We start from the raw sequence: 25058 nt of genomic DNA, 5'->3' as shown, positions 1-25058 counted from the left end.
TTTGCAAAATGGATTGATAAAATTCCTATGAATCAATGTAGGCTAAGAGTTAAAAGATTTTTTTTCAGAAGTTCTATTTCATAAGCTCATTCTTAGATGAAAAAAAAAAGTAATCTCCAGGAGCCTCTACTCTTCCCTTTAAGTAAATATACATGTTTACAATAATTTCAGTGTCTGAAATCAAGAATCTGCAAATAAAATGCTAAGAAAAATAAACCATACCAATTTTCTCACCCCATACCACTGCAATTATTTTAAATGCACAGGAATACAACAAACTCAAAAGAAAAAAAATAGTGTTTTATTAACTACCACACTGTTATAATACACTTTAAACGTACAATAAGGTAGCCTTTAAATTTGAGGTGGTCTTAAGAATAACAAATGAACAGAATTCCAAATTTTTGAAATAGGTGAACTGCTGCAGTTATAGGTATACATTTAAGAAAATTGTATAGCTCTTACAAGACCAGCAATGAAACTTTATTTTGTACATTTTTAATAATTGAAAATATAAACAATAATTAAAAAATAAAAAGAAAATACAGCATAATAAAAAACATACATTTCTCAATTAAATGTACTGGATACATATAAATTTTAAGGGAAAAAGCAAAAAAAGGAAAATGGTTTATATTTAAGTGCAGACTGACTACCTAGACCAAAAAAAAAAAAAGACTTAAAAAAATATCATAAAACCTCTAGTTCTCTATGACTAATATCCATATGGTTGGAGTATCGTCACTATGGAAGTGATTTTGTTATGTTTGCATATGTTATACTTTACTGGTAATTTACATGATGGCTTTTAAGGCCCTGGCAGACATGTGGTTTTTGGAAACAAGATTGGATTTAAAAAAAAAAAAATCACTGCTAAGACGCAATAAACCTTATTTTTTTGGTCCTCCAATATTCAAGAAAAGGGATAATTCACTATAACATTTTCTTACCACCCAAATGCCTCAACCTATACATTTTAAACCTTTTTAAACATTGGTTATATTGCCCAACTTCGTTATTGAAAGGATATTAACAAGACATTATTTTGGCAAATTAAATCTTAAACATGGCTTTTCAACAGGATTTAAAAGGTGACTATCCCTAGAGTTCCATGTTAAAATGTATTTTTCAAAATCTTACAAGAGTAATGCTTAAAATATTGTACATAGTTAACCTAATTAAAATAATTAGCTTCAAAATGGCAAATTGATAAGCTAAGTAAAGCCTACACTATGTAACATTTGCTTGGAAACTTGATTTGTCAGTTATGCATAATAAAAATTCCAGTCATCAAGAAAATTACAAAAATTTTTTTTTATCATAACATGATTTCTTTCACCCACCAACTTTTTTATCTTACAATAGATAAATACCAACATGTTCTCATTTTTACACTAAACCACACAGGATTGGTGCATTTGGTTAGACTACCATTCGCATTGTTAAATTCAATTTTCTCTTTATATAACTTGGTAAAATTTCATTTCTTCTAGATTCCAAAAGTACCTACAAAACCCATGCAATTTTACCATTTTTAATATACTATGGAATATCATACAAAGTAAGGCATTTCAGTGTCATGTATAACCAAGTTACTGTCAATCCAAAAATTTTTGCACATCAATAAAAAGATATCTAAGAACTTAGGAACAATATTCTTCTCACTACTGTATAAAAATAACCACAATGAATAAGTATTTGTGTAATATTTACTCCATTGTCTCATTTCCAGAAACTGTGACAAGCTGTAAAGGTATTTCAGTGTTGGTAAGGATATCTTGATTGCTGGTGGTGGAAGTATTAACAGTTCCTATCCCTGAAACAGAACCTTGTTGAATATTTGCAAGGATAAGTGTTGTTCCTCCTGCAGTAATCAAAGTATCATCTCGTGCAGCTTCCACAGATGCCAGCACTGTACTGCTAGAGTGGATACCTTTTTTATTCTGATGTGTTTTAATATGTTTGGCAAGGTGATCACTTCTCATAAAGCGTTTTGAACATTCTGGACAAACAAATTTCTTCTCACCTGTTAAAGAAATTGAGTTACTTAGATTTTAAATTCAACATTAATAGACTCATTCTCTGAGAAAGAAAATAAGCTAAGACTGACAGTTTTAGGGACAGGGAGCAGAATGCAATTAGAATTGTATCTGATTCATGAGCTGTCCCTGCAATATTTTTTCTTCAAAATAAATTTATCATCTTTATTTTTGGATGAAAAGCAATCTTCAAACTTATTAAACTATACACTGATATCAGATAAGAATCTAATACCTCAATTATGCTAAGTTTGTTTTGAAACATGTTATAAGATACCAGCTTAAAAATGATGACCTGTAACATACTTCTTTAAAGAAAATGACAGTTTTAAGCTATACTTCAGATATTATTAATATGTCAGATCCTGATATTTAACCTTCCAACTCATAAATGCAAATTCAAGTAACTAAACAAAGTACTTCAAAATTAAAGCCAAGACACAAGCTTGAAATCTAATAAAGACTGGGTAGTCCCAAGAACTGGAGATGGTTATCTGATTTCAGTTGGAATAATCAAAAGCAAGCTTAATACATCATGATGTTAAAGTTAACAAGACTCTGATGCCTAAATTTATTTTTCAACATGAACAAAAAATATTTTTAAAGTACTTTAAAACTACATTTTTTAAACACAAAAGATAGACAAAACTTCTATTATGCTGAAGACCCACTATGTGGGAGGATTACTAGAAGGTAAGGCAAAAGGCCAAACTAAAAGGAATACACAGAGAACTTATACAATAAACAAATCCAATACTTTCTTATTTTCTTCAAAATGTCTTACCTATCTCATTTCAGCAACTTTCCTCTCAGCAGGTCCTCATCAGACCTCATGCCTGAACTATTACAGTGACATGCTAGGCTTTCCCTCTCCAATCCAACAAATCAATGCCAGAAAAATCTTCCTTAAATACCAAATTTTATTAGAGTACAGAAATTTACCATTGTACTAAGTGGTACAGGATGTAAGAGTAATTTGTAGATAACTAAATACTTTAAGGTCTCCACTACTTAACTTCCAAGGACTCTCTAACATGGCTCAATCCTACATAAAAGAAATGTATTAACAGAATCTCATCTTCACTCATGACAAATGGAGCTCTCACTTCTTCTATTTGCATACTATTCTTCTGGGAAGGTTATTTCCCAAAGTTTCCCTTGAAACATTAGTTCTGGGAGATGTTCAGTGACAAAATGGCACCATGAGAGGCTGCCAGCACCTCCCCTACCTGAAGACGCACAGTGCTCACTATCAGACTACTGAAGGTGCTCCTTGAAGGCGCGTGCATAGCAAACCTTTAACACAGTGTTTCCTACACTTTGATCACAGACCTTTCTTCCCTTCTACACTGTATCTTTTCATATCCTGCTGATCAAATTCCACTGAGGAAAATTCTAGTATAGGCCCATCTTAAGGTCTTAATGCCCAACAATGCCTTACTAGCCCAGTGATACTGATCTCTGCCTCCAGATATACTTTATCTACTTTCTTATATTGCCAGTTGCAGTTTCAAACAGGTAAAGTTCACCTGTCTACCTACCTGATGAGACAGAAATTAAAACAAGTAGAGCATATAATACACTGCTACATATTTCATGGGTTACTTTATATATTTAGATCTAAGAGATTTCAAAGTTTCACCATAATTCTCCCTTCTAAACTCTCTAGGCTTTGTAAATACATTATATATTTATCAATTCTTCAAATGTTGAGCATAGACTGATGATCATCTTGATCATTATATAGTAGTAAGAGAAAACTATCTGTGTATGTTATATTAAGTTAGAATTCAATTGGGGTCATTCCTAGGTCCATTCCATGTAACAACCATACAAACACTATGTAAACACAATTAAATGAAAATCCTGACATCAAAGATGCTGTGGTTATCACCCCTCGAAGAAAATAGTTTTCTGCTTATTTCACATATATTAAAACATGAGATTATCAGAGGAAAAGGAATTATTATTACAGTGTTAAGGAGGAAGAAAATAATGATCAAGAGTAAAAGCATACAACTAATTTAGAACATTGATGTAATTAACAATAAGATAAATGTGACTTAAGACACTGAATAAATGTGACTTAAGACACTGAATAAAATGAAAACAAAACAAAAAACTGACTGAAAAAAACAACACTAACCACAGTCTGCATAAGATAAAACATTATTTTATAAGATAAGCCATATGGCTTGTTTAGAATAAAGTGTTTTTAAACTGATGTTGCTGAAGATAGAAATGTGATGTAAACAATCATATTTTAAAAGATTCAGTTCAGTAAGCTACACTTAAAAAAAAATTCAAGGTAGTATGCAGCCATATAATTAATTTTTGTCTGTTAAAAGTAAAGATTAGTAACCTGTATGTGTTCTTCTGTGCCTCTGTAATTCATCACTTCGAGTAAATCTTTTACCACAGAACATCCAGTTACAAATAAATGGGCGCTCCCCAGAATGCCAACGAAGATGAGCTCTCAGATGTGAGGTCTTCCCATAGACTTTACCACATCCTGGTATATGACAAATGTGTTGCTTCTTTTTCCCAAGATTGGTACCTCTAAAAAACACACACAGAATAATATATACTTATATGAAAATATTCAAATGGACAATACCACTCATCATATTTAGCATGCTGAATTTCAAATAGAAGACATTATCACCATGCGGTCAATCAGAAACCAAAACCATTTAAAATCAATTTAAGTAAGAATTTGGAAGTTTTACATGTTCTTTTACTCCACAACTAATGTGAATACTGTCCAAATGTAAATATGTTCAAGAAATACATCATTTAAGAGGACATTTCATACACAGAGTGTATAATAAAGCTATTTATTATCTTGTCAGAACCATTCACAAATTCTATGCATAGACCCTATTAAATTAAATTAGTTGAACAGGAAAACTAAATGGTCTATGCAAAGTCACGTCAACTAATTTAAAAAGTAAATAAATCAACAACAGATGCATTAACTCATCACAGGTACAATTAATTAGATGCCTTAATCAGGCTTTAAATTTATATGATATATGCATTATTGATTCACATATTTGTATGGCCACATCCTGAATATACACTGACTAACAGAAAACCAGAGGAAAAAAATCTAGACAAACCTGTCATCTTAGATCCCTAGAATTGTACGAAATAAAAATTATCTTACAGTTAAAATTCCCTTACTAATAACCATGCAGATACCCCAAATTATACATCAGAGACATAAATAAAATGCAGTTTCTCCAGACTGCAAAGTTTTACATCTGTTACATTTCAGTACTTGATGGCAGGAACAAGGCTTAGAAGATATGTGCTTAGATGGGTGAACAGGTATCTTAGCCTAAGCAAGAAGGAAACATTTTTGATTCCAGAAATGATATTCAAATTGTATTAAACACTACAGAAAATGTTATTACTCAACCTCAACAACAAAAAAGGATAGTTACTGAATAAAGACAAATAAATGAGTTTATATTTTAAAAAATGACATTTTAGACTCAATTGTGGAAATTTTATTATATAAACTTCGCAGTTTCTCTGAGATTAAAAAAGATACATTTAAGACCCCCACCCAACTTCCCCTCCTCCCACAATCTCAGTCTAGGTATATAGCCTGTAAACCGTCCATAAGCCTGCAAATCCTCCTGTATATATATATTATACCTATTGTTTCTCAAATTTTACTGGAAAAATGCATATTTCCCCACATTTATATTTTAATGTACTCACACTCAGTAGCATGTGAAATTGCCATAGGACAAACAGTGCTAAACGGTGCAGTGCTGGCTGTTAGGTGCCATAGGTGTTCTGAACAGGGAGACATCAATGTGGGCTCCAGTAGTTAGAGAAGGCTTCGTGGAGAAGGTGGGTAGGATTTAGATAGAAAGGAGGGAAGGCATTCCAGGCAGAGGAATAGCATAAGTAAAGACAAGGAGGAGTCATGCTGTTGTCTCAAGGGCAAGGACGTCATAATCTAACACAATTCTAGTTTCAGCTCCAGTCCACCCCCAATTTCTACAACTCTCTTTGAAGAGCTGAGCTGAGTGAAATAGGTTTTGCTGGCTCACCTGCAATGCCAAAGTCTTAACCAAAGCCAACAGTATTTCCATTTAGTTTAGCTCTTTTAAATTTATTTTTGAATGGCCCAAAGAAAAGGAGCAATGTCTGTGGCTATTGGTGTACAAACCGATTTTACATATTGTGTTCACCATAGCAATTTCACAGAGAACCCAATTCAGTTGATTCTACACTCATAACTTCCTGCCTCTCTTCTAAGCCTGCCACTCAGGTGAATCAATGTCTTTTATAAATTCAAAAGTGCTATTATTGTACTAACTTTGCAAAATTTAGCCTGAGAGCAGGAACAAAGCACAAGACTAAAATAAATTATTGCAACAAATGAGTTTTCAAAGAACCAAAATTCCAGGGAAAGATATTTGTTCATCAATTGAATTATAAGGAAACAAGACATATTTATTGTCTGAAAATGAGACAGGCATATAAGAAAGAAAAAAATGAAGACAGGGCACACAAAAAATATACAATATAAGAGAAAAGCCCAATACCCATGTTCAAGTTTCTATTCAAAGAAAAATTTTACTCAAGATATAGCTATGCTAGATATGGACTTACGGCATGCGATATGAGGAAAGAGAACTTAAGTAAATTTCTTAACAACCTTTAAGTAATAAAAGATTACCCTAAGTTTTCTTCTTGGTTTATATATTTACACCCCTCTACCTATTACATGACCTAAAAAAACTAACAATTGTAAGTTCATATTCTTGACTTCTTAAACTTGCTCCCAAAATTTTAATAATGCAAAGACAGAATGATACAATGAAGCAAGCTAAATTCTGAGTGGAAGGATTAAGAAAAGTAAATTGAGTCTTTTGCCTGGGACAGGAGAAACAAAACACAAACTGAAACACTGACAGGGAAAGTAACAGAGTTTACAAAATAACTTATTTTTCAAATTCACACAAAGCCTATGTAACAATAATGTCCTTAGAATTTATTTTACTATCCTCTCTTCAAAGTTTCTGAAGGCTGGTTCTGCTTAATAAATATTCGCTAAATGCCCAAACGAATATAATTTTTAAATATTTAATTATATTTTACACCTTGCTCAAAAAGATAAAACAAAATTTAGTTCTTTAAAGATGCCACTTTACACACACTATTATATTCTTTTCAAGAATACTGCTGAAAGAAAAAGTCCAATATTCTAAAATGCTTAAAATGCCATCTCACCTTTGCGGAATGGGATTTACTATATGTTATGCTTCTATTAACTGGATGTAGCAACTGCCAATGTTATGATTGTGCCTATCATGAATATATTAGCTGAATTTTGTGCAAATGAGCACTAAGAAACAATACAGGTTTTTTCTTAAGAACTTCAATTTTAATTGCTCAGAATAAATTATTTTAAAATGAACTCACAGAAGTTCTAGAAAATGAGTATTTTTATAATCTTCAGTTTGAGGAAGACGTAATAGCATAGTAACAATGCATCTCAAGTAAAAAATTTGTGCTTAAAAGAAAAGTTTGCAAACTGTGAGAATTCTCCTTACTTGTATAAACAATCACATTTTGCAAACCACTGAAAAAATGGAAAGGCAATGTAAAACTGGAAAAAAAAATCTGCACATATGACAGACAAATTAACAGATGCACAGAAGACAGAAATAATTTACAAAATTTTTAAATGGTAAAATAGCAACAAAAAATGTTCAATCTCACAAAGTAACAAAAATATACTAAGTAAAACAATAGTGAGGCATTACTTTTCATCTCTCAGACTTTAAAGGTTTTAAAAAATGATAAAATTCATTGTTGGCAAGGGTGTGGGCAAAAAAGACGCTCGCATACACCACCGATGGAATATAAATTAATGCAACTTTCTAGGAGACATTTCCCTTTGATCCAACAATTCCACCACTGACAACTTATACTGATGAAATAATCAGACAAATGTGCAAAGACATATGTGTAAGAATTAATTGACAATAAACTCCCAAAAAGTTTTTAAATTCTTATACATCCACACACTAGAATACTATAGTCATAAAAAATTGATGCAAGCTTTTTGTAGACTTGGAAGTATGATCACAAAAATTTTCAAAATAAGAACAGACATGTAAAACAGAGAAGGTGATTCTACTTTAAAATATATTTAAAGTCTGGAAAGATAAATACAAATATGTTACAATAGTCATCTTCAAGTGGGGTAGAAATTAGGTATTATTTTAATACTCTTCTATAGTTCTGAATTTTTTGAGCATGTTTTAGTTTAATAAACGTAAATTTGAAACGTTCAATTTAAAGAAAAAGAATAAACAAAACACAGGCAAAGCCATGACCCTCAGATTTGACTTTCATGAACAATTTATCTTGAAAATTCTTCTAAAAATGAGAGTAAACTTCAGAAAAGTTGTTGTCTAACCAAATTCCACACTAATTTATTTAAATTGACCAAAACATTTCAAAGAATAAATCAAACAAGTGAATAATTACCATTAGTAAATACAAATGCCTAAGGATCAGATACAGAAGCAAATTTACTCAGGAGGCAGTGGTTAAGACAGGTCCAAGAGTAAGAAACTGGGTCCAAATCCCAGTTGTACATGCTCTTAAAAACCATTCATCCTCTCCATGCCTCACATATAAGACTATCTAGAACATAGTAAGCTCTCAGTATTAACAATTAGTCATTATTATTAATGGGAATGGGCTGGCCAGTGTACAGATCAACTTTTCAAAGGCAGGTAGGCTTTATTAGATCAAGTTCATTAACTCTATTAATAGATCCCCCCACCCCTGGTCTATTTAAATAGCTCATTTCTGACAGAGGTATATTAAGATATTTCACCATGACTGGAGAATTTGGTTGGTATGTCTTTAGAGTGCTATCAGTTTTTTCTCTATACACTTCAAAGTTGTGGGGAAAAGGTACCATGGCTAGTAAACTTCTTGATGAAAACTTCATGTTATTAAGAAATATATCCCTATCTATCCATTTGATTAGGTGAAAATATCAAATAGATATCAAATGATACCATGTCTGCTATGCATATTTCCTTTTTGTTAACATTTGCCTAATAAATCTCTTTCATTCCTTTATTTTCAATAGTTCTGTGCCAATTTAAGATGTTCTTTATAATCAATGTAAGGCTGGAGTTTGTTTTTTAAGGATAATCGGAGACTCAATCTCTTAATTATTAAGCTTAATCCATCCACATTTAATACAGTTACTGATAGGTTTTGAGTTTGTAATTTTTTGCTTAATGTTTATTTTTAAAAACACAGAACAGAAATATTACAGTTTCACTTTTTAAAAAATTCCACCATTAATGCTTATTATTCATTTCTGTTGAAAATGGAAAATACACTTTATCACCAATTTCTAAACTTATTTTTATATTATATAAGTTATTCTCAAGTTAAGAAGCAACTTTCTAATCAGTATTTAGGCAAATCTCATTGCTGGTTTGCAAATTATCTGATATGGGCCTGTTAAATGCCATCTTACTATACTTCTTTTTAAAGTAAACTAATTTTAGTTTTTTAAAAAAAGGCATTCAGAACTAAAAATGTGATTTCACATATTTTGTTCACTAACTTTTTCTGCCACATTCATACAGACAAACACACAAGATGATCATGTAGTGAATAATTTCCCTTAATTAGGTGACAGGGCATGCAGCATTTCAAAAATTAGGATGATGATATCAGCAGCCTAAAAAAAAAAGTATGTTGCATGTGTGCATACCTCCCACCACCTTCTTTACAGTTGGGACAGGTGCAAGCTACCCTTCGAAGTCTTTTTCCTTCTTGATGCTGTTGGTCCCCTTCTTCATCTACCACCTGTACTCTCAAGTGTGTTAGATCATTGGTATTCAATGTAGAATCACCACTGAGCTGCCACTCTTCAGGATCAGGTTCTTCTTCCTTGATCCTAATATCTAAAGAAAAAAAACAAATACAGATGAGAAGCAGCCCACTGGCCCAAAAAGATAGCAAGAGATCTGAGCCTCTCTAAGATAAAATGAGTAAATACTATGTATACGTAAAAAAATCATCTGTTGGTGGAGCATAATCATTGCTCCCTGTTGTGGATTATTCTTTTAAAAAACAATTTGTTTTATTCTAAATATCAGAGATTAAGCCAAAAAGAGAGCATGAGAGCTTGTTTTTTTAAAATTCAGTAAGAAAGCCAATTTTTTTTTTTTGAGCAAGCTAAGTCATAAAACAATCTGAAACTTAATTATAACTGTTCAAATAGTCAATATATCTAACGGTCAACTCAGATTGGAACAAATTCTAATGCCTTAAACCTCTCTCGTACAGTCTGTATCAATTATACCCATTTGTAGAAACTATGGGAATTCAAAAAGTATGTATTATGGGAATGCAATTATGCCTACCTGTAGGTACTATGAAATTATTACTCATAAACCTAACCTTCAAAGTCAACGCTTGCAAAAACATCCACAATGGCCACAACCACAGTATCACTGTGGAAGGAGGTACCTATGTATGAGACAGTTTTTATTTTCAAGGAATTTTATTATAAACCAGACTGAGAAACAAAATGAGCATGCAATGGTGAAGAAGAGTGGATATGGCAGGAGGCTACATCATTTTCTCAGCATAGTCAAACATCTTTCTTTATATCAATAATGAAATGACATCATTTTCTAAGTGAGCTAAGAGGTTTTTTCAATTCAGAAAAAAACAAATTCTTTTAAAAAACAATACATGATTTAGAATACTGAATAGAATCATCTTTGGTAAAACATAAATTTCTGCCAATTTTCATTTTGATTTATGTAAACTAAAAATCTCAATAGAAAATTATTTTAGATCTGTATTAGTCATTAATAATTGGAGCCAAAAGTAGCATGAAGAATAAAATATGCTTTATCTAATATCTCCAATTTATACTAATGAAAACTAGAATGTACAACCAAGAAGAATGCCTCACATAGTTTAAATTTATCAGAATAACTACAACTAAAAATCAAGGAGGGAAATGGGAAGAGAGAGCACTCTGGCCTGGGCAACCAGGTAGATGGTGTGCTGTTCACTGCGATAGTAAACACTAGCAAAGGTTCAAGTGGAGGTAAAGAAGGACAGTTAATGAGTTCAGTGTTGCTGGTCATGGAGTCTGAATTGTTGTCAGACAAACCAGTAAAAAAAAAAAGCTGGACCTGCACAGATGGAGTCCATCCAAAGAAGTAGGTTAGAAAATTCAAAGGCTATGAGTAGAATGAGAACAGAATTAGCCTGTGAAGAATGCAGGTATTTAAACAGATAGAAGAGGAGGAATCTGCCCAGGAAAATGTGCTGTATTACAAGAAAGGAAAGAGGAAATGGTCAACATCAGATACTGTAGAAAAATCAAGACATCAAGACAAAGAACACGGGCAAGAAGCGAAAAAGTGTTTAATAACACGTATAGGTAAGTTTTTCAAAACATCTGGGTTGAGAGGAAGACAGAAACATGACAGTATAGGCTGAAGGGACCAGAGAAGAGAGTCTGGGGAGGGAAGTGTTTTGTTCAGTTTGTGAAGACAGTAAAGACGTGAACATGTGTAAATGTTTATGAGAAAGATCCACTACAGAGGGAGAGACTGAAAACACAGAAATGAAGTCTCTAAGAAATCAGGAGGGGATGATGATCCATAGCACTTACAGGTTTAACTGAGGGAGCACAGCCACCTCTTTTTCTATTACATGAGAGAAGAAAAGACATAAGCACATTCTTTCTTTCAATAAATAATTAGCTACTATGTGCCATGAACTGTGTTAGACCTCAGAGGCAGAGAGAATTTGATGGTTGGAAGTTAAGGGGAAACTGGTTTCTATTTCCCTAGTGAAAAGATAAAAGAATTAGATACATATAAAATTCATCCAAACACACAACATAAATGAGTACTGATCACTCTATAATCAGGTGTCCACCTGCACCATTATGACAAACATTGAAATACTTGCACAAACACTTCATAGTATTAGCTTTTTTACAAGTTAATTTAAAGTCTCAGCACACAAATAGCACGTATCCCATGTTGGATAAATTTTAAGTCCATAAAATGAGGAATTTTTAATATTTTTCATTGGATGATAATTGCTTTACAATATTGTGTGGGTTTCTGCCATGCATCAACATGAATCAGCTCAAGGAATACACGTTCCGTCGCACCCATAGGGTAGCATGCGTCTCCGTGCTGCTCTCTCACTTCACCCCACCCCTCCTTCCCCCACTGTGCCCACAAGTCTGTTCTCTATGTCTGTGCCTCCACGCCCTGCAAAGAGGTTCATCAGGACCATCTTTCTAGATTTCACATGTGTGTGTTAATATACAGCATTTGCTTTTCTCTCTCAGATGGTTTTAAAGCTACTCATTTTACATTATTTGTAACAAGATAGCAAGGAAAAAGGAGGACAGAATGCTAAATATAGATAAAGGAGTCTAGAAAGACAGAAGAAAGATTTAAAGAAAATACACAGAACAAATAAAGCAACTGGTGAGATAGGGCAAGAATGAAATACAACCCGACTGAGAGGATAACAATATTAAGAGGGCATTCCTACTCCTATTGCTAATTCTCTTAATGGAACCTATAAAAAAAAACGACTGAGCAACTAACACTGACCATTACTTATCCTTCAAGATTAGTTCAGATGCCATCTCCTTTACACATGCTTATGTTAGAATTAATTCTATTTACTGGTTCACACATCCCTTTAGATAATGCTTCACTCACAAGTGCTCAGAAAATGCAATCTGACTAAAAAAACAAACCCTTCCTTAAGGAGGAATTTCCAATATAGCTAATAATCTACCTGGAAAGACTGTCCTTGGCTTCACTATGCTCTTTCTACCAATAAATAACACATATAGATAAGATTTTAAATTGTTCATTTTATCCCAAATGGATACTTAATTTTCTAGCATCACTTAGTGAAAAAAAGAAAAGTCACTTCATATGGACAGGACCACTTAGTGCTCACTAAAGACAGTAAGTTAAACTGCCCAACAGGTGTTATACCCAATTTTTTCATTTTACTTGATCATACACACACTGGGATATTTTAGAATATTAATCATAAATTTAACTAATTCTAAATAACCCCTTTGCCAACCTGCATTATCAATTTAAGACAGACAAACCTTCCAACTAAATCTTTAGTACTTGGCAGTCAAGTTTGTATCTTCCTCAGTATCCTAGTATAGATAATAGGAAAATATTTTTTACCATGCTGTTATTAGAGCCCCACATGGTATCCAGTTACTCTTAGAAATCTACTGTTTATAAAGCTCAAGAGAAGGGTAAGTAATACCCATCAAAATGGGCCACAGAAGTATGAAAGGGTATTCATCATTATTAGACACCTGAAAAATTTAAATCACAGTGAAACACACATCCACCAAGATGGCTAAAACCTTTTAAAACAGACCAGGCCAACTGTTAGCAACGTAGTACAGCAACAGCAACTCCCACACTGCAGGTGGATGTGTAAATCCGTAAGACGACTCTGGAAATCTTCTGACCATATCTCTTAAAGCTGAACCTACGTATACCCTACAACCCGCGCAATTTTACTCCAACAGAAATGTATATACACATGACACTAAAAGTACAGAAATTCACCCTTAACTGGAAGTAACTCATACATGTTAGTGTTGGAATAGGGGGAAAAAAAAATCATGATATATTCATTCATACAGTGAATATGTTAAAACAATGAAAATGAACTTACATGCAACAGGAACATCACCAACATGTAATTTTAAATAGAAGAAAACACACACACACACTCTTACATACAATGCCTGTATCTATAGACAGATATGCCATTTAAATAAAGCTCACAAAGCTCAAAGCAACAGGAAACACTACTGCACAGTGACTGCCTACCTTTACAACGAGTAATGACTGGGCACAGGGAGACTGCTGAACTGCTGGCAGTATCTTATTTCTTGATCCAGGTGGTAATTTCTCCTATGTATTTGTTTTATAAAAATTCATCAAGTTATACACATATGATTTGTACATTTTTCTGAATGTATACTATACTTTGAAAGATTCTAAATACAAAAACTTAAAGTAACCTACAGGAGATTACTTAGGGAGTCTTAAAGACAGTCAATCAATGTTTGTTGTGGTTTCAACTCTAGTTCCTAAATAACCAATGATCCCTTCTCCTACCACTGGGATTTATAAACAAAAAAACCTTAAGATGACTGTGCTCCAAAAATTAAGTCCTTAATTTGAAGTTTAGAATATAAAGTTATTCACTCTACAAATATGTGAGTGATTACAATATGCCAGTCACTGTTCTAGGTTTCAAGGATAAAAGTTAACAAGAGTTAAGCTCATGCCTCTATCAAGTTTACTTTTTAGTGGGAGACAAGAGGACAAATAAACAAGTTAGTATGGCTGACTCCTGAACAACGCACGGGTGTAACTCACTCTCCCGCTACACACGTCCGAGGATTCAACGAACGCAGATCGTGTAGTATTGTTGTATTTACTACTGAAAAAAACTGTGTATAAATGGATTTGAGCAGTTCAAACCCATGTCCAAGGATCAAATATACACAGTGCTTTGTGTGGTGGTGAATTGTTATGGTAAAAAAGTAGAGTAGGGACAGACAAAAAGCTAAAGGAATGAAGTACCTGTTTCAAATAGACTGGCCAGAAAAGGCTTTGCTAATACAATAACACCCGACCCTGAAGGAAGACAAAGAGCAAGAAGGTGGGGGCAAGAATTCCAGGTAAAAGGAAGAGCAAGATGGATGTATGTTTGTCGTGTTCAGAGAAATACAAGGAGGCCTGTGTGTCTAGATATGAAATGAATACGAAGGAAGAGTAGTAAGTGATAAGACAGCTGAGATAAATGTGGGATACCATTATATATGATGTTCTACATTGTGTATTACCTTGTAGGGCACTAAAAGCTTACATTTTATTCAGTGAGTAAAGCCACTGAGTAAGAGGGGTGATAGAGTGGCCTAAGACTAGTTAACGAGGAAGTAGTAAGGATTGGTCAGAGTCAGGAAATACTTCGTAGGGCGAGTCAAAGATATTTGTGAACAGATTTGGTAACAATTTTATGTGAGGTGTGAGAAGAAGGAGTTAAGTCCAACTCCAAGGTTTTAGCCCTGTGCAACTAGAAAGATGGAGTTGCCATTAACTGAAATAGAATAGAGGTAGAAAAAGGGCTTCCCAGGTGGCACCAGTGGTAAAGAGCCTGCCTGCCAATGCAGGAGACACAAAAGATGTGGGTTCGACCCGTGGGTTGGGAAGCTCCCCTGGAGGAGGGCATGGAAACCCACTCACTCCAGTATTCTTGTCTAAAGAATCCCCATGAACAGAGGAGCCTGGCGGGCTACAGTCCACAGGGCCCCAGAGAGTCAGACAGACTGAAGGAACTCAACAGCAGCAGCAGAGGTAGAGAAACTATGGCAAAGAGGTGCCCCTCGGGGGTCTGTTTTTGGATATGAAAGTTTTGGGGTACCTATGAAATACTCAAATGATGTTGATTAGGCAGCTAACAGACCTGGAGTTCAAACAGAACTATGGTCCACAAAAATTTGGGTATCATCAACATAAATAGCGGGTTACTTAGAGTCACCTGGAATGCAGTGTACACAGTTAAGAAACCCTGGGGCACTAAAGTGTACAGAGGAGATTAAAAACAAAAAAAAAAAAAAAAAAAAAGAACAGTGAGACAGGAGGAAACTGATGACCAAAAGCCATGTGAAGAAATCTTTTCAAGAACAACATAATCGTAAGTTCTCAAGGACATTTGTGTATACATTTAAGAACTTTATAAACTTAACAGCACTGGTTTTTTACTGTGCCTATTAATATTTTCTACCTCAAAATTTCCTCTTCATCTGGCCTGATATATGACAGACTACTGTAAGTTTATAGTTTCAACTATAGCTCTGTCCCATAGATACAGCTGTTTTCAAAGTCTACCCAAATAAAACAAGTTTGTACAAGAAATATATAAATGAAAAAAAATTTCCAGGGTGTCCCCAGTGGTCCAGTGGTTAAGAATCCATCTTGCAATGCAAAGGACACTGGTTCGATCTCTAGTTTGGGAAGATCCCACACAAGGGACAAGTAACCCCTTGTGCCACCAACTTCTGAGCCTGCGCCCTGAGCCCACAAGATGCAACTACTGAAGCCCACACTCTCTAGGGCCCGTGCTCCGCAAGAAGAGCTGCTGCGGACAGCAACACTGAAAACAGAGTAGCCCCCACTCTCTACACAGAACTAGAGAAAGCCCACAAGCAGCAACGAAGACCAACTGCAGCCAGAAATAAAAAACATTGACAAAAATATTTTTTCCAATTTCCTGCACTCCTCAGAAAGAGCTGAAGGAAAAGAAAAAGAAACAGGGACATCAAATGATGAAAAACACACACACACACATACACACAGTATGGTTACAAAGAAAGGACCAATTTTCTTGTATAGTCAATGGACAAACACAAAATTATAGGAAGATGTATTTTAACATGTCATTAGTACACTTTTAAATAAAGAAAAAATACAGGCTGTATAATCAATATTAGTTAAGCATTAATAACTCAGGGCATGTCTAGATTTCTAATAAAAATACTACCAGAAGAAATACTAAATGCTTCTTCTGAAGACTCTTTGCTAATTATTTGTCAACAGAGCTAACAGAATATTTACAGTAAGTTCTTTGCTGGTTTATCAAGTCTGAAACATGCATATTTAATTTAAATAACTAACACTAGATAAATATGAATTACAGTACTGTTGATAAAATGAGACATTCTCCTTTATCAATAGGCTATCATTAGGACTTTGTTGTTCTTATCAAAGGCTTTCATGTTCTCTGCCTTCAATTTTTAAAGTACTGATGAAATTACTTCATTTGATTCTAAAAATTTATTTATGTTTTCTCTTTAATCAGTTTCACCTGCTATAAAAATCACCTAAACAGAATTACAGGATAATCCTATAAGATCTCATATATTATTTAATTAGATTTTCACATTCATAATTATTTAAATTCCTATGAACATTTCAGGGCTACCATGTCTTTTTCTAGTTTTTCTTTCAAGGGGATAGTTCTAAACTATAGACATGGATTCATGAAAATATAACTGATCTAATCTGATCAAAAGAATTAACACTTTAGTGGAAAGTTTTAAAACCAAATTTTATTTCTTTACTAAATATAAACTATATATATATATATGTATGTATATGAAATCTCTGCTTTAACATGGAACAATCTCTTTCCCATAAACCCTATATTCTTAGCTTTGGATCATTACTCTTCTATGACTGCTCCCTTCCCCTCAAATTTAATCTTTAATCTCTATTAATCTTTTTCAAATCCAACCCTCTATTATTTATAGTCTTTTCCCAAATTATTTTCAAAGCTTTTCTACCCAATTAAAGATTATTCATTAATAAATTATTCTTCTTAGTAAATCTAAACAAAAGCTTTTATAAGATACACACACATAGATATAACTAGAAATGACTGATTTTCAAATATGCCTTATAGAAGACCTCATGTTATAGACATACCACAAATAATGAGAAGAAAACCTATGACCTGCAATTAATACACTGTGAACAGTGAAATATTTATATAATCTGCAGTACTATCCAACCAGTCCATCCTGAAAGAGATCAGCCCTGGGATTTCTTTGGAAGGAATGATGCTAAAGCTGAAACTCCAGTACTTTGGCCACCTCATGTGAAGAGTTGATTCACTGGAAAAGACTCTGATGCTGGGAGGAACTGGGGGCAGGAGGAGAAGGGGACGACAGAGGATGAGATGGCTGGATGGCATCAATGACTCGATGGACGTGAGTCTTCGTGAACGGGAGTTGGTGATGGACAGGGAGGCCTGGCATGCTGCGATTCACGGGGTTCCAAAGAGTCGGACACGACTGAGCTACTGAACTGAACTGAACTGAACTGAACTAAATATATGTTACTGTTAAAGAAACAGTGTTCTACTCTACCAAGTGATAAAATGTAAGGTTTACTATTTGTTGAACACTACTACAAATACTTAATACACATTAACTTACTTTATACTCCCAACTACCCTAAGGTTTTAGCTGTACTTTTTCCCTCCTATCTATGAGAAAACAAAGAGTTTACTAGTTTCCATTAAGTCACACAGCTGAAGCCGGGATAAAAGACAAAGAATTATGCAAAACCACATTGCAGGGACTTCCCTAGTGGTTGTGTTTAAGAATCCACTCGCCAATGCAGGGGACACGAGTTTGATCCCTGGTCCAGGAAGATGCTACTCACTGAGGGGCAACTAAACCCTTGCACAACTACTGAAGCTGGTGATATACAAGAAAAGCCATTGCAATGAAAAGGCTGTGCACCACTAGAGGAAACCCCACTCGCCGCAACTAGAGAAAACCCACACACAGCAATGAAGATGCAGCACGGTCAAAAATAAATTTAAGGAAAACATACTGCAAGTATCGCTAAAAATCAGTTCCCTCCCAGGGCTAATGTCCAGGAACAGTAGTCTAGCCTCTTTACATTTGAATATGTAGTTTTAATTTAGCTTGTTCAAATTAAATTAGTGACTTTAAAAAGGCTATTGATAAAGAAAATGTTGTATATACATACAAAGAAATATTGTGCAGCCTTAAAAAAGGAAATCTTGTCATGTGCTACAACATGGATGAATCTTGAGAACATTATCCTAAGTGAAACAAGCCAGTCACCAAAGGATTGAATGCTGTATGAGTCTACTAATATGAAGTATCAGAAATATACAAAATCTCAGAAAGAGAATACAGAACAGTGGTTGCCAAAGGCTAGAATTACAGTCCATGGCAGGTTACAGTCCATGTGGTTGCAAAAGAGTCAGATACAACTGAGCGACTCAACAGCAAAGGCGAGAGAAAGACGGGGAATGGGTACTGCTTCAGTTTCACAAGGTGGAAAGGTCTACAGCCTGCTGTACGCTAGTGTGAATATAGTTAACACTACTGAACTGTAAACCTAAAACAGTGAAAATAAGAAATTTAATGTTATGTGGTTTTTACTAACAATTTTTAAAATCTGGGGAAATTTCCCTTGTTGAGTCCCAGTCCCACAGATTACCTATTTTAGGAATCTTACAGATAAAATTTTTAATGTCACAAATAAGTTCAAGTTAACTATGAAGGACACACATCAATGTTATTGCAGGCAGTATTCTTTGCTAAGGCTTATCCCTTCCTCCATTAAGCTGAAGAGACTAGTTTTCCTCTTTAATTTCAGAATGAAAAAGACTACTTTAAAGCTATTCCAAAGTTTCTTAAAAAAAGAAAAAGGTGTTTTCCTCCACCACTCCCCTAGGTTAAAGTAATACCCAAAAGAGAGCTCCCAATAAAGCCCTGACTGCCATCTAAAAAACGGTAAGTAATCTGTTACAAGAGGTCTTACAACTGTCACTATTCAAATCCTTATAGTACCAAACATTCATCCTAAAAGGAGATTCAATTTTTAGAGACAAGATGATGATCAGAAGTTACATGTTATGAGTAATATTAGTACTTAAACTGTAAGATGTAATTTTTGTTCTTCATTCAAAACTAACCATGATCATAATATAAACTGGATCTCTATAGTAGTTTACCTCCCAATCACCGGAATAAGCAAAACATCTTCTTAGTCTAAGCAATTCAGGACTAAATACACTGGGGTTTTTTTGTCTTTTTTTTAAGTCTTCTTTAGTAAGACTAAGAAGGAAAATATACAAAAACAGCAGTAAGTTACATATGATTTTTTGTTACCTCACCTCTCACAATCTTAAGACTCTTCAGTTTTCATATCATCCTTCCAGTAAATATTAAACATATCTTCTCCCATGATCACATATATATTCTTTATGTTCCTCACCAAGGGTGTAAAAGATAGCACTACATTAATTCTACCACTAATCCATTCTAATTTCACACAGCAAGTAAATTCTCTTCCAAATTGGTTTGCACTCAGAATTCCCTGGTGGTCCAGTGGTTAGGACTTGGCCCTTTCACTGCCGGAGCGGGAGTGGGGCTGGGTTCACTCCCTGACTAGGGAACTAAGAGCCTGCAAGCCATGAAACATGGCCACCACACACACACACACACACACACACACACAAGTGTTTGCAGTCATCTTTTAAAATATTCTTTCAAAAAATAACTGACAAGATAGATACTATATATTTTTATCATAATTTGTTGAAATAACAAAGGCAATGGCATATAGCATATTACTATATGCTCATTTTCTCAAATTTAAACAACTGGGGGGGGGGGTCTCTCCTAAGTTTTAATTATCAAAAAGTCCTTTAAAAAAGTAAACATTGGAAGAGTGTGATCTACTTCAATGTTTTAATTATTTATCACAAAAAACACATAGAAAACTTCTAAAATTCAAAATGTGCAGAGCATGAGTTGTTTAGGATGGTAATTTACCAGATAAACTACAGGTCACCATATTTTGAATGGAAATCTCTCCAGACTTAATTATACATTTACCTACTTTCTTTAGCAGGAAGTTGATGACTCAAATTCATTATTAAAAATAATTTATGGTATTAACTTTGTATTAAAGACATACAGAATTCTGTTTTTACTATTATTATTTATTCTATCTACTTGTGGGTTTTGTTTTGGTTTGGTTTTTTGCCTTCTTCCCAACTCTTCCAATCCTCTATCTCCCAGGCCACACATGCATTGCCCATTCTAATGTGTATTTTCCAAGCCAGTTTTAGTTTTAAACTGGGAAATTTTTCAGAATTGTTAAAACTATATATAAAATATATTATGCCTAAGGAAAGAACTTAAGGGCTTTTCCTAAGAAACCCAAACCCTCCAAAATGAAGATGGCCACAGCAGCGATACATGCTCCAGAATAGGGATTTTCTAATTATAGTTCCTTAAAGGATACTATAAATGTCAGCAGAAAGATGACCATGTGTAAGCCTCAGGCCCTTATATAAATCAGAGCAACCCCATAAGGTCAGTTTTATACACTGGAGTTCTACCTAAGGCTTCATGAAGAAAGGTTCTACTCTAGCACTGAACTAAAACTGATGTTGCTGCCACTGACATTAGCGTTAGAAAAAAACAGTTGTTTGGGGTTTTTTCCCTACCACCTCATTTAAAAAAAATATTGCCTTTAAACAAAAAGATGCCTTCAATTGATTTCCTCAATCCTGTGTTTAAAATGCGTATTACTTTCTTCCTAAGGTTTATTCACTATACTTTCTACAGATTCAACAATCTTAACTTTAGTTGCTGCCACCAGAAACAGGAAACAGTGCTTTAAATCGGGGGCCCAGCCCCGGGTCACGGACCAGCAACTAGTCCGTGGCCTGCTCGCAAGCAACCAGGCCGCACAGCAGGAGCAAAGCCTCATTTGCATTTATGGCCACTCCCCACTGCTGGCATTACCAAATTACCACAATGTAATAATAGAAATACAGTGCACAATAAATGTAATGCGTTTGAATAATCTTGAAACCAACACCTCATTCCAAGTCCATGCAAAAATTGTCTTCCACAAAACTGGTCCCTGGTGCCAAAAAGGTTGGGGACCATAGACCCAGTAAACCATATATAGTTCAACAATTGTTTCTAGTTTTAACAATTATTTCTAGTTAAAATGTTACAAGTTTCACTGTTCTCTTAATTTTTCCTGTGTCTTCTACAATACACAATATAATCTCTTTGCCATGTTACACATGAAAGAGTCCATGGGTGGGCTTGGCTTTATAAGAAATACAAGCCAAAAAGCTGTATCTTGGCAGTTTTAAAATTGGTTCATTTTCTTATGCCCTCAAAGTTTAGTGTATTCACCATTTACTGAGCACCTACTATGACTAAAATTATAACATAACACATCAATAAGAATTAGTGAGGTGGTGCTATAGTTAACAAACAATCCAAAAATCTCAGTGGCTTGACACAACAAAAGTTTGTGTGTTCCCATTAATTTTACATGTCCAACTCTGGCTGGCAGGGGAAAAAAATCTGCTTATCACAGTCCCTCAGGACTCTACTTGACACATGCTTCCAAGACTTGTCTTCCAAGAAGGTAGAAGGTAATGTGGTAAATCATCCTGCTCACATTTTACGGCCACAGTAAGTTGGATGGCCATGCTGATTTTAAAAATGACATGAAACGGCAATCCTATCATGTGCTTAGAAAGAAGTGATAGATTTACTGAAGAATCATGACTCCCGAGTCCCCATGCTGGTCAAATATTCAATTTACTTTCCCTCCCACATTTGGATACATTTGTCCCTTTAGTTAAATCCCACGTAGTTAACAGTATCAAACTCAAAGCTCCTGGGTCCAAGTATGGCCCTTCTTTACAGAGACCTATTTTCTAAAACAAGTTATCTACCTGCTTTCACAGACACAATATACAATGACAGAGAAAGGCAAGCATAACCATTAAAAAAAAAAAAAAAAAAAAATATATATATATATATATATATATATATATATGTATATTCTTGTCCAGAAGATAAAATAGTTGGGAGCAATTCATAAACCCTGCTGAACAGGTAGTGTAAGTGTCCTCCGCTCTGGGGCAGAGGATTCTCTGATCACTGGAAGAAGCTTCTCTGTCCAGTGTTCTCTCAGCTTTCGGCTCTACCTTCCAGGAGATTTTTTTCCTTGCCTGCTATCCTCCTCCACAAGTGAAGCGGACAAAGGGAGTGAGCATCTTTAGCTAAGTCTGCTGGCAGAAGATTAGTGGACGGCAATCAGCTTGTGCAATTACACTTTCTTTCATACTTTCCACTCTTGTTTCTTGGGCTGTACAACTCTCCAAAAAAACTTAGAGGCTTCCTTACCTGTTTGATTCTAGCCATTTTCAAGTGCTGATGTCTAGAACCACAACTTTTTCTCTAGACATGTCTTTTAGATTCTACATTTTTCTTTCGTGTCCCATAAGACACGAATGTGGAGTCTATTTCTATTTAATTCTGGGTGCCTTGGAACTACTTGGCTTTAGTAGGGAAAAAACATACTTTTTTAAAAAGTCTCTTTTCCCTAGCCCAACTGAAAGGCATCACCCCCTTAAGCAGATAGACCTCTACTCTGAAACACCTTAATTCATTCAGACTTTTTAACAGTAAGTAATGGTCATAACCTTGATTGCCATAAAAGTTTTAATTATCTGCTCAAAAGATGTCTCAGTTTCATCTCTTACTGACAGTGAAAAACAATTGCTTTTTCCAATCCTACAATTCCCCGAATTTCTGGAGTCTCTTTACCGCTCTTCCTTCCTACTTACAAAGTAGCTAATTGTATGTTACAGCTCATTTCTTTCTTATATCTTTTCAGATGGAGCTAACAGCAGCAAAAATACAGTTTGTTTTCCAACCTCATCTCCTAACGCTATAAATGCATTAGATACTTTACTAGCCTTCCAAGTTATTGCAGGCAAGTTTTCCAAATGCTTCTTCCCTACGCTGCATCTTCCCAGCCTCTAGTATCCGATTCCTTGCTGCCCTGGTCCTTGACCAATGCCACATTTGAGGGGCTTTGTTAGAGTGCCCTACTGCTTATATCAACTCTGCTTTTAAGTCAAGATAGGTTACATGAATTTTGTTCAATAGAAATAGCTCTCAAGTCACATATAAAATTTTAAAGTTTTCAGTAGCCACATTTAAAAGGCAAAATGAAACAGTGAAATTAATTTTTATGTATTTCATTTAACACAATATATACAAAATAATTACATTTTAATCTGCAAACAATATAGAAATTATTGAGATATTTTACATCCTTTTCATACCAAATCTTTAAAATCCAGTTGTATTTTTACATTTAATCACATCTCAAACCAGTCTAGCCACATTTCAAGAGCTTAACAGTATCATGGAGCTGGTGGCTACCAATATTAGACCATGCGGGGCAAAATAAAACTGCAGTAGCAAGCAGCCCCTGAAACAGTGGCTTAACACAAAGGCTTATTTTTTATTCATGTCCACCATAATTTAGCCAAGAGTGTAGTGCATGCTTTCCTCACTTACGGATCAAGACTGGGAGAACAGTCGGTGTGGCATATTTCATTGACCAAAGCAAGCTACATAGCTGCACCCAACTTGGTTGTGCCCAGAAAGAAAACCAGAAATATCAGGTAGATATAGCTCTAATGACTATCATATCCAGTTTTTAAGTCACTATTTAAAACTTTCAAATTATATCATCAAGGAATTATATCTTTAAAATTTTCCTTTTTTCCCAATAGACACCTACTTCAAAAAGCAAATAAAGTAGTAAACTACAACTATTAGCTAGCTAGCTAGCTAGTTAAAATAGAGCTCTAGGACAAATGCAGTTTCTTTGCCATTAAACATAACTTTCTCGATCGAGTTTCTGGAGATTTGGTTAAAGCAATCAAAAAGATATGACTAGAGCTCAAATACTATTTCTTTTACTTCATTTTGGTTAAAAAGTACTTCAAATCCTCTTTAACTTCTCTTATCAATTATTTTCAAGTGACTACTGCCATTGAAGGCTGAAGAAAAATTAAATGGAAGAGAAAATGCCACATTTATTCCTCTAAAGTGGATAAAAGGAATATAACATTAATCAAGACTAAAGACAGTTTTACTACTTTTTTCAAAAAGACTTCCTTATCACCTTTAGAAGTTAACCTTCTGTCATTTAACACTATAACAGAACAATCAATTGCCTATTTATTCATCCAAAACAAAGGCATTATTTCAAAGCTTAAAGCTTTACTTTCACAGGTCTAAGGCTAAAACCCCTTTCTTCTAAAAATAAATGCTTACACTCTATTTTATCTTCACTTAAGCATCCAAAGAAAGAATTTTAGCCTATCAGAGGGCCCAATGTACTGGCTGGATTACATGAAGTTTTAGGAACTAAAGGGTATCCCAATGAGATAAAAATGGTAAGCAACAGAACATCACAAGGAGGGACTACTGTAAGTAACATAGGAAATTTTGGTTAGGGA

At 34.5% G+C, this 25058-nt stretch overlaps 1 protein-coding gene across 3 annotated transcripts in view; it reads right to left on the bottom strand.

The window, feature by feature from the left end:
• Positions 1-288: 288 nt before the first annotated feature.
• The window catches only part of SP3 (Sp3 transcription factor), a 58201-nt gene continuing 33431 nt past the window's right edge, over positions 289-25058 (bottom strand). For all 3 annotated transcript variants that reach the window (XM_055572195.1, XM_055572194.1, XM_055572196.1), the window contains exons 5-7: positions 9817-10009; positions 4402-4598; positions 289-2026 (exon numbers count right to left, since the gene is read on the bottom strand). In XM_055572195.1, the coding sequence (XP_055428170.1) occupies positions 1710-2026; positions 4402-4598; positions 9817-10009 (707 nt within the window). In that variant the 3' untranslated portion in view covers positions 289-1709. The remainder of the gene's footprint in view (positions 2027-4401; positions 4599-9816; positions 10010-25058) is intronic.

Source organism: Bubalus kerabau, chromosome 3, assembly GCF_029407905.1.
Source record: "Bubalus kerabau isolate K-KA32 ecotype Philippines breed swamp buffalo chromosome 3, PCC_UOA_SB_1v2, whole genome shotgun sequence".
NCBI classification, from domain to species: Eukaryota; Metazoa; Chordata; class Mammalia; order Artiodactyla; family Bovidae; genus Bubalus; species Bubalus kerabau.
The sequence above is the reverse complement of the archived record's forward strand: the minus strand, read 5'-3'. Positions and strand labels throughout refer to the sequence as shown.